Raw genomic sequence first — 11,224 nt, 5'->3', positions numbered from 1 at the left:
CACTGCACTTGAGTTTTCAACATTTAATCACATTATTCCTCTTTCTGCATTACCAACTGACTTTTAAAAGTAGTGGAAAGTTTTTGCTTACTTGCAGAAAACTCCGCTGTGTTTAACAAAATGTGATCTTTTAGTCCAAACCTGTTTGGCTATGTTCTTTCATGTTTCTATCTTTCTTTTTTTTTGTTGTTTGAAAGGTGCTGCTGAGTGTGAAAATGCTAATACAAAATGAAGAGTATTTCAAGGATTAGGAAAATAGCTAATGCATAAGTGCTGGATTGTAGTATTATTTGTGCAGTTAAAGCTTCTCAGCATTAAGTTACAGAAAGTCTCTTGTGTTGGGAGAGCCCTCATGTGACTGCAGTTTTCCCTGTTTTGCCCTCTTTAGGTGGATAAGATAGTGGACCAGCTGCAGCAGTTTGTTCAGAGCTATGATCTGGCTGCCCTGCGGGATTACTGGAGTTATCTGGACCGACGCCTTTTCAGCCGTTTGGAAGATATGTACCGGCCAACAGTGAACAAGCTGAAAACCAGCTTATTCCGATACTACCTCGTCCATACTGTTCAGGTAGTGTTTGATTTTTAGGGTTCTGTTTTAAGAAGATCCTGGTCTCTGAAACCAGGAGGGTGAAATACACTTGTGAGCCTCTGACAGGGCTGGTGGGTAAGGGACAAGCAATTCGTGTAGGAGCATAGTAAGGAGTTTGGTGCAGACTCACATGACAAGCTTGTAAGCAGGATAGGGAAGCTCAGGCAGGAAGGAAATGGGGTTAGCTGGGAGCAAGATACATTCGGACGTGAAGGCAGGTTGCTCTCAGACAGGACCGCTGCACTGCTAGCTCAGTCCTGCTCAACTGCGGTCAGTAACTTGGATACTGGGAGAGATCACAAGCTTTGTAAACACCTCCTCATGGGGCATTGCCATGAGAACAGAGGGGGACAAGAACCGTGCCCAAAGCAGTCTTCTTAAGCTGAAGAAACAGGCAGAAAAAAGCCCCGAGCAGCTGTGTATAGGTAGGAGTAGCTGGCTGCTCTGATGCGGGATAACAAATGATGGAGCTGGCAGCAGCAGAGCAAGGAAGGGCCTTACTGCTGTGCTGGGGGTCAATGGGCAGGATTGTCTGTGTTCTTTCCATGCTATCCTGCTGGCAGGACTCAACCAGTCCTTCCAGGCACTGCAGTTCTTAAAGCATCAAGGGAGTTGCAGGGTCCAGAGGAAAAAAAAAAAAAAAAGTGACTGGAAGTCGTTGGAATGGAGTTTTAGTTCATAAGAGAAAGGAGAATCAATCTGTCAAAGGTAATGTGAGAGAGAAAATGAGCAAATGATATTTGTTTGCTTTGAATAGAATGGAAAATAATGAGCTTAAAGTGGAATGGAGGTTATCTTGTTGAAACCATAGGAAGGCCAATGGAGTATTTTACACAGAGTGGACTTTGACTAACAGAATAGACAAATACCTCTCAGGAATTCGTGTTTCATTTTTTCACCTTTTAGAAGCAATGCTTCCTCCTTGATTCCATTCCCTGACTGAAAATCTTTAATGGTGGATGTTGGAGTCAAGTACTAACGTACATTTCTGGAAATGCGTTTTTCATGCTTTGTTTTACTCTGTGCTTACCCTGAGGCATGACTGTGCTGTTTGAATAATGCATCAGATGGAAACCTTTTGAGGCTACGTCTGCTGTAGACTCAAGTAATTTGAAGTATATACACCTTGGTCCTGTGAATGAATGCTCATGTCTTAATGTCAGCACGCCAACTGCGTGGGTCTAGCTGACAGTGTGATTAGTTTGATTTGCCTCAGCCTTTAAACAAGACTGTGGTGACTAGAAAAAAAGGTTGGATTAAGCGCATTTGCGAGCTACTCCCAGCATATTTGAGGTTCTTTTGTCCCTGATGAATCTGTTAACTCTAATCACTTGCTCTGTTGAGTGGTGAAAGCCGTTGCGTAGTGCATTCATAACACCAAGCGAATATTCCCAGAACCTTTGTGGTGGCATTAATGGATGTGTGAGCCCTGTTCTTCTTGCTGTGTTTCAGACTGGCCGCAATGACAAGGCGCAAGAGTTTTTCCTCAAGCAGGCCTCTGAGCTCCAGAACCAGGCGGAGTGGAAGGATTGGTTCGTCCTGCCCTTCCTCCCTGCCCCAGACTCCAACCCCACCTTCGCCACCTATTTCTCGCGCCAGTGGGCAGATACGTTTATCGTGTCTCTGCACAACTTCCTGAGCGTCTTATTTCAGTGCATGCATATCCTTTTTTTGCAACTAATAGTTAAATCTCACTCGCCCTGGTGTTACACTTACCATTAACAGCGGTGCCAAGAATATACTATTACAGAGCTCGCTGCTTTCAGTTGCTTGTCTAGAGCCAAGACTTAATAGGAACATGGTGTTTACCAGAGGGTGTTGGAATAGTTACAGTTCAATTATCTGATGATATGTTATATTCCCTGGGCGCAAACTATTGTGGATGTTGCTAATGCTGAGCTCATCCCTATGCGAGTGACTAGAAACCTTGCGCACGTCTTATTCTGAAACGCTTTTCCTCTTTCCTTCGTGTGGTATAAACCTGAGTCCACAACTGAACTGGCATCTCCTGTCAGACCCTTCTCTAGCTGTGTATGTTCACAAGATGGTCTAATGACAGCTCGCTATGACAGGGCAGTTCCATGTAGGCAGAGGTAACAGCGTTTGTCCCACACTACAGAGTCTTGTTTGTTTGCTGATGGACTGTGGAGCCCAGCTTGTCTTGAACTGCTTCTTCAGTGTACGCTGATGCAGGAACATCACCTGTCTTTTCCTCCATTTCTGACACGTGAAAAGGAAGAATCTACAAATCCTTGTAAAGCCACGTGAAATAGTTTGTGCAGTGGTAAAGTGCAAAGTCAGCTGAGGTAACTGAGCTGTTATTAGTCTTCTGGCCTTGCATGTACTTCTTGCTGGTAATACGGACTGGGCAGCTTTGCTGGCTTACAGGAAAATGGCCAGTGTGGAGGGCTGGATTTTAGAATTCAGTCAGGGGCACACAAGATTTTGCCTTTGTTTTCTTTAACATTCCTCACCTGTTCCAGTCATTTTGAACTTTGAAGCTGAATGTCTCAGGAGCAGTCTCATACAAGAAGAAAATGAATCGTTGCGGCATAAGGTCAGAGAACTGAAGTCACTCTGTAGTTGCTGACTGTACGAGACTGTGAGTTTTGTAAAATGGTTTCCAGTTGTAACCGTTCAACTCAGTGTGTTTATTCCCAGGCAGATTCTCCTATGAGTCCTTTGTTATTTTGATTTAACTGTCAACTGTCTCCAAAAAACTTAGGGTTGTGATCATATCATAAAATGTGTGTTTAGGGTATTGCTGTCCTACTGCTGGAGGTGACTGTCCCTCTCCCTGTGCTGTCTGACAGGTGGCTGGGTACTGTGCGAACTCCTTTCCTGCTACGCTACAAAGTCAAGCCATGCTGAAACTAGTGGCAGATTAAGGGCAAATCTGGCTGACCTTGCACGGGAACTTGTGAATAATAATCAGTGACGTCCAGATTTTAGCTGATGGAGCAATAAAAACGGGCAATAACTTCTGGCAAAGAGGCAGAAACCATTACTTCTGAAATGGTCGTTTAACTGTGGTTGAAGTGCACTTAAAGCAATTTAGATCAGCTAATGGAAATGTCGTGAATGTCTGTCTCCCAACTCTAGACCTTACAGTAAGCCATAAAAAGGGCTGACCAGTTCAGCCTTCATGCCTTGTTTTTGACAGTTTCATCAGCAGATGCTAGAGAGAACGTGAATACATAACACAGATCAGTCCTTTCCCAGTATAACTTCCTGTTAGAGAAATTTGGGAAATCTATAGTGTAAGAGCTTTCTAAACTAAAAATTACATGTGGATGATCAAGTACAAGTGGGAAGCCTTGTTCAGGTAAGCAGGACTTGAGTTTTGTTTCCTCAAACCTACCAAGTAAAAGCTCTCTCTGTATGAATACTTCAGTGAAGTGCGTTTTGTGCTTTACCTCCTGTGTTAGAAAACATGATGTTGTACATTATGCTTGATGTTTCAACTGTTCTGGTAACTGATCACCTCTGTTCATTTCTCCTAAAAATGTTAAAGTAAAATAGAATAATTGATTTAAAACAGGAGAGGTTTTTTTGTGAAAGAAAAGTGAGGTTTGTCACTGTGTAATGAACGAAGTCAGTGGATCGGGTGAATTTTGACAGAAGGGTTCTGCGAAGATAGCCAGTGAACTGGGACAGCAGGATAAGGTGTGTTTTGAAGGAGAGCTCTCATTACCTCCTATTTTATATTCTGTACTTTTAGTCAAAGCTGGCTTATGTTTGTGGCATGTTGACTGATATCAATTCCAGACTGGATAAGCTTTCTCTGGCAAATAGGCAGAGGTAAAAGCCAGACTTCCCTTTTTGGAGAACTGCTTAGGTCAGAAAAAGGAGCAGCTACCTATAGAACAAAAAATCTGTGTGAGTAAATACAGAATTAGAGTAGTGATTCTGATTTCACTGTTGAAACAGTACAAATACATTCATATCAACCTGGATTTATAAAGGTCCTGCTTCTTGTAATTTCTTTCCTTAAACACTGTGATAAAAGGAAAAAGAAAAATTGTATCTGAAAAACAAGTGTATGGAAACAGAAAAGCCTGAGGAACTCTTCATGTGAATAAGGCATAAACCACATCCGCCCCAGAAAGCTGCATCCTGAGGTTCCTCCCTCCTAAGGCGGAGAAAAAGAAGAACGTCTCTCCATAATGTGGAGATAAATCTCACTGTCATGTTTGGGAGGGAGCTGGGCGGGGTGCAGAGCTGGATTTCAGGGTGACCTGATGGCGTTGGCCTTGGTGCACCCTTAACAGCTCACCAAACCCTTGTCTGTGGGAAGAAGATTACCTTCTAGGCTCAGTGCCCATGCATTGGTCCTGCCAGTTTCCTGCGTTGCCCTGGCCTTGCACTGGCTGCACTGAGCTGCTGATCAGCTCTGCCCTGGCTGGCTCTCATTTCCCAGCACCATTAATGGCCCTACAGCAACAGCTGGAGGAGAGGAGTGAAGGGTTTTAAGTACGCTCCAGCTTCACGTGTATAAAGTACTGCTTGTTTTGACTGCTTGGGCTAATGTGGTGCTCAGCCAGTCAGAGCGACTTTCTTCCCTCCCCACCCTTCTAGGGCTGTTGAAATGAAAGGAGTAAACAACTTCAAGTGGGAAGGAGGTGAATCTTGGTGACCCTCTTGTTTACTTAGCTCTCTTCTCTCGTTCTAGCTGTTTGCTTTGCAGGCTGAATCTTCCCGCATGAAGAAGGAGGAACTGGAGGCGGAACAGGCAGTTGTACATCACAAGTTACCTGCGTATGTGGCCAACATGGATCGACTAGGGGACTCTGAGCTGTGAGTGCCTGCAGAGGAGGAGCTGGAGACAGGCTCTGCTGCTTTTATTGGATCAGGGAGGCTCATGGAGGGTCATTTCCTTGTTCCCTGCCCTGGGAATCAATGCAGAAAGATATCCAGGCAGAAATTCCATTGACCTAAGTGGATTTAATGGGGGAAATTCATGACGAGCATCTCGCCTGCCATTTGCAAAGAGATTTTTGCCAATCATTGGGAGGCCAAGTGCATGTGGAAGGGATTCTGCTCTGTTCTCAGCATTACACCAAGGCGTTCTATGCAGCCAGGGCACTGGTAGCTGTGCAATACCCTGCAGTATTGCTCAAATATAATGGGCTGTCACTTGGCTCCTATTTACTTTAGTGCCTGTGGTGCAGTAGGTGAGTGCCCTGTGTTGTTCTGGAGATACTATATAACTCAAAGGGTCATTGTTACACAGAGATGCTTTCTTGATTTTTGCAAAGTCAAGGGAAAAGGAGTTTCTCTTCTACAAGGCTGTTACGCACAGCATTCCCCATAAACTTGCTGCAGTTCAAGTGTGTTTTATGGCTACATAAATACACTTGTAGAAATACACTTGTATTTCTGTCTGGAAATTGGGCAACATACACAGTGATATAGCTTGTTGAATTGTTATTTAGACTCTTATTTCCCCCCCAGTACACAGTCGTGCTATGCAAGTCTGTGTGTTTGAACTCGTGTTACTGAGGTTATGTTTTTTTCTTGCCTTAAAAGGATCTGAAAGCAAATTTAGCTTAGCCACAAGGTATTAGTAGCAATGCTAGAGTTTTGACTTTCTTGTGTGCTTCTTTAACTTCTGTTCAGACAGGAGGAGGGTTGATTAAAATTATCCTACTGACAATGACAAATAGAAGTTTTAGCAGAGACCACACACAAAGTCTTTGTTTTAGTCTAAAAGTTGTCTAATTAAATAGACTTAAGTGTCTTGATAACTGCACTGCACAGGTCAGGCTACAGAGTTTAATTTGAGATTTTTATTTTTATTGTTTTTTTGCTGGTTTAGCTGCTCTGTGTGGAAAGCCCTGATGTTCATCTGCATACCTCAGGGAGAATGACATGAGGGATGGGATAATTCATACCCATATTATTTTTTGTCCATTTGTATTAGAAAAACTTGCCTTAGAAGTGGCATTTCTTTGTGTGTGCAACTTGTCTCTTAGTCTGGAGGCCAGTTCCAGTTGCTTTTTCCATGTCTCTGCTCAACCTAAAGCCCAACTATGGTAGAATAGAAATCATAATCGTAGAAAGGGACATAAATTTTCTTATTTCCTGTGGGGCCAGTTTTTGAGATTTTGAGGGCATGTGCTTTAAAATTGCTGAACATGACATGCTGAATGTCTAAGCCTGTTCTGTGGAGTATTGGATACTCAATGCCTCTCCAGGTTGGTCTGGTTTATGCTTTGAATTAGGAATCCAAGATGAATAGTTTATATGGAAATCTGTATTCCTCTGCCTTCTCCTTAGGGTCTTTCTAAACTGACCAGATGGCAGTGGAAGGAGTTCAAGGTGGCCCTGCACAGGATTTGGCAACAGTTGAGTCCACTGAGACAGTGGCATCTCTGAGAAATGTCCTTTGGTTAGAGTAATTCTGATGATCTGCTCTAGGCACTAACAGGATGTTTTAAAACAGTTTTTCAGTGTGTAGTGCTCTGTTGGCTTAGAAAGGAACATCTGTCCTCCAGTGGTTCAAAGGGATGGCACTTCAGTTGTTGCATGGTCTTTGATCAGGTTGTCTGGCTACACTTTCATATTCTGTTTGTTGGTTTTGTTTGTTTTTTAAATTAGTGATATGACCTGCAGCCAGAGGAGTACTGCACATGCTCTTCAGTCCCGGGGCGGCTTTCTGTCCTCTTTTCTCTCCCAGAGTAAAAAAGGCCCTTCCAGACCAGTCCATCCAAGTGGGGCTTCTCCAACGCAGACTGGCAGTATGCTGCTAGGGAAGAAAGAACCAACAAATCACCAGGTAACTAACTCTCAACCGTGTTCGTTAAAAGGTGCTCAGTATCCAAGGAGTTAACTTGCAGCATAGCACTGCGCCAAGCTTTTGCCTCCACCTGAAAAAATGAGATGTTCTTTCCATCCTTGCAAGTGTAGGCTGGGCCTGAATGCAGCTCAAGACCGGCTGCTGTTGTCTGGGGGCTTGTACAGCCCTTGCAGGTGCTTCGTTTCGATGCCTCCTCTTTTGCTCTTTGCCCTGCAGCCTAGCATGAGCTTAACTTTGCCAAATCATTCCGCTGCCTTCCAGAGTGCCAAAGGAAAAGAAGGAACAGTGAGCTGTAAGGACAGGAAGAGCCACTTCAGTGGGTTAGCAGCAGGCGAGTCAAGTTCCCTGCAGCAGCGGCAGAAGCGCTTGCAAGAGCACGGGAAGGAGAGGAAGGAACTGCTGTCAAAAGGGACCTTCCAGGTACTGGACGGCACTGCAAGGCTGGGAAGCGGAGGGCTAGTGTTTCTGTAGTTTGTTGTGCTAGGTGGTAAAACAAGTGCAAGTTTCCCGTGGAATTTCTGAACTGCTACTCAGATCTAACTGTATCAAAGGTTAATCTGTGTAGTTAATCAACTTCTTCCACACTCAATTTATTTCTGTGCCTGTGGGAGGGAATAGGTACTGACATTTCAAATGGAAGAAGAGTTGTATTTTTCATGATCTTTTCAACGGCGCAGTCCTGCAGTAAGAGGAAGTGTTACTCCACCACTGAGCATTCAAGGCTATGACAGAACTTTTTTCTTCATGGCTCATCTAAAACATTTTAATTAAGCATTGGTCAGAAAATTGCAAAGCTGATTTCCCCATTAAGTATCCTTGTTCAGCTTCTGGTGGCAGACTAAGCTGTTTTGAACAGTTCTGTGTGCTGCAGTGCAGATCTTGTCTCCTTCAGAAACCTTCACCGTCTAAAACTCCCATTTGTTCTGTCTGCCCTGTCAAATTGGGTTTTAGGCTTTTGGATCTTGACTCTACCGTTGTCATCGGTCAGTTGGCTTCAGCAGTTGTTGCAGTGCACACAGACTAACTTTCTGCCAGACGAGGATAATCCATCCGCTGGCGCTCGCCATCCAACAAGATTTTTTGTGCAGGTTCACTGAACTGCATATTAGGCAGATTTGACTCACATTGCTGAATGCAAGAGTTCCTTGAAATACATTGATTTGCTTGTGAAGCTGTGCTCTAATAGCATCAAAATGGGCCTTGGATATCAGCTGAGTTACGCCAAACAGCTGTGGATCCCTTAATTCTTGCAGGAGAGCGTATGGCTGGGCACATGGAAGGGGATATAAGGGAGCCTAGAACCAAGGAGGCAGTTGTGCAAAACACCATCCTTGTGCTCAGAAAGGTCCCCGGCAGAAGAGGTGTTGAGCTGACAATGATTCTGGTTCATTGCAGCTTCTTGTTTGTTTTCTCCCAGCAGGCTGGGGTGGCTGAAAAGCTTGACCTGGAAATGCTATTTCCTTGTATTTCACACAGGATTTCTCCCTTCAGGGCCAAAGTGCTGAGAAGAAAACGGATACTGGCACAGCTGAGGCAGAGCTATCCTCAGAGCTGCATACTGAGCAAATGGAGACTTCAACCAAAATGCCTGGCAGCAGTGCAGAGGCTGTGGGGGTTAGGCAGGAGCAGCCTTTCATTGTCCTGAGCCAGGAGGAGTATGGAGAGCACCATTCATCCATCATGTACTGCAGGTAACAGGCTGGCACAAGAGGGCTTCTTTGCAGAAGCCTCTGTAGAAGAGTGGCTGTGTTTGGCCTCTTCCTCCTAGCCTCTGTTCTGTCCAGCTCCTTGTACATGTACTCTTGATTGTAGGGCAGTTGAGTTGGTGTGAATGAAAATAGCCTGTAGCTTGTACAGTGAGACTGGACAGAGATTTTTGTGATTGGGAGATGCCAGCCAGGAAGAAACTCCCTGGGAAAGCAGGATGGTATTGCTTAAGGGCATTATGCTTTGGACGTGGAGGTCAGTGTGCTTCGTTATGCCAGTTATTGTGGACCAAGCAGGAAGCAATGCAAGGAAGTTCTGATTCCTGGAGAAGGAACTGGTGTGTGTACAGGAGAGGAAGGATTACTGGGGTATTTACTCACATCTAAGAACTTTAGGGAGAAAAATATCCAATCAGTTTCCTTCTGCACATAGGGTTGATTGTTCTGGACGGAGGGTGGCCAGCTTGGATGTGGACGGGGTCATCAAAGTCTGGTCTTTTAACCCCATAATGCAAACTAAAGCTTCATCCATTTCCAAGTCTCCGCTGCTGTCTCTGGAATGGGCGACCAAGCGTGATCGGCTGGTGAGTAGTCTGTGTGTGGAGGCTCAAGAGTCGCAGCAGGTGGTTTGGGGCTGTGTTGCACATTAACTTCTAGACAGCTGCTTTATGGGTAAGGTCAGGGCAGCAGTTAGTTTCAACTTTTCAATGGGACATGGGGAACTGAAACCTGCAGGGTCTAAGAAAAGCTAGAGTGGGAAGTGTGTTCTGTATATTGAGCAAGGAATTCAACACTGCTTGCCCTGAGACATAAGTTCCCAAGCTGCAGTGTGGGTACTGCTGCAGGACAGAAGTACCTTCCTTAAGAGGAGTACCTTTCTTCAGGTGGAGCAGGCAGCCACTTGTGAAGACAAACAGAGGCAACCTGGTACAACAGCCCATGGGAACCCTGCAGCAGGGAGTTGGGGAGCTTTACTTATACCTTGAGCCAGAAGCAGAGGAGGAGAACAGGGCTGAGGAGCAGGGATGTGGCATTGAGACAATACTTGTGCAGGTGTGAAAAGGGCTCCATGGCCCTTCTGTGCTGGTGCCTTATGAGTTGGGGGTTGGTGTGTGTGTAAGGAGCTCTGGGCTTGTTTAAATATCATGACCGTTTGAATGTTTCCTATAGCATCTTTTCTCTAGTAACAGAACTAGAGCAGAGGCTTAAATTATATACGTTCTTCTGAGTCGTAGAACTGTTGCTCGTGTTTCTTCCCTTCCCTTGGTGAAGAGGCAGGGCTGTGTGAGAGGGCACTGGCACAATGCGTTGCTGCTAACCCCAAAGTGCCCCCTAGGAAGACCTGCTGCTACAGATTGTGTCTTTCCTTTCTTTTGCTTTTGGAAAGGAAGTTGTCCATCTAGTTGTTCTGATGTTTCTTCTGCTCTGTGGAGCTTATTTCCTGCTTGCTGATGCTTTCTGAACTGTATGGGGATTCAGCAGCAAATCAGGCTTTGAAGTGAGGAGGATCTGGCTTGCTTCATTTTCTTTGATATTGCATCCCTCTGGGGTTTTATTTTTGCTTTAAACTGTAGCACTGCTGATAAAGCATGTGTGAGCCCTTCTGAATGATTTAATTCTCCCTTAGATGAAAGGAAGAGGCTTCTATTTGGTTTTCTCTTAGACTGTTAATTCTATGTTACTCTTTCCTTGCTCCCCTAGACGTTGAGACTTCACATATTTTTCGCATCCTATAACCTTGAGCCATACTCCAGAAAGTGGCTTTTATTCCACCTTGGTGCTGACTAGACCTTTTCTCACTGGAAGGCAGTGCTTTAACTCTCTCTTCTGTGGCTCTGGTGTAGTCCTACTCAGTGCGATATGCACAGAAAAACAGGATGTACTCTAATGGAGTGATGTTTAATAATAGAAAAAAAATCACTCTCTGGTGTTGGTTGTTGAACGGATTCATTGTGCTCCTCACTAACAATCCTTCCATCTCCTCCTTGCTGGTTTCAAGCTCTTGCTTGGCAGTGGGGTCGGAACGGTTCGTCTTTATGACACAGAAGCAAAGAAGAATCTCTGTGAAATCAGCATTGATGAAGACATGCCCAGGTAACTCTGAAATACTAATTATTTTTTTTATATATA

At 44.6% G+C, this 11,224-nt stretch overlaps 1 protein-coding gene across 1 annotated transcript; it reads left to right on the top strand.

Annotated features, from left to right (window-relative positions):
• Positions 1-364: 364 nt before the first annotated feature.
• WDR91 (WD repeat domain 91) lies at positions 365-11,192 on the top strand (the record flags this gene model as incomplete). The annotated part of the gene is given in 9 exon segments (XM_009864689.1): positions 365-568; positions 2,042-2,249; positions 3,064-3,146; positions 5,262-5,386; positions 7,190-7,367; positions 7,650-7,808; positions 8,880-9,079; positions 9,528-9,678; positions 11,094-11,192. Coding segments are annotated over 9 exon segments (1,407 nt in total), but the record flags the coding sequence as incomplete, so codon positions are not given.
• Between the last annotated feature and the right edge of the window lie 32 nt (positions 11,193-11,224).

Source organism: Apaloderma vittatum, unplaced genomic scaffold, assembly GCF_000703405.1.
Source record: "Apaloderma vittatum isolate BGI_N311 unplaced genomic scaffold, ASM70340v1 scaffold30532, whole genome shotgun sequence".
NCBI lineage: Eukaryota > Metazoa > Chordata > Aves > Trogoniformes > Trogonidae > Apaloderma > Apaloderma vittatum.
The sequence above is the reverse complement of the archived record's forward strand: the minus strand, read 5'-3'. Positions and strand labels throughout refer to the sequence as shown.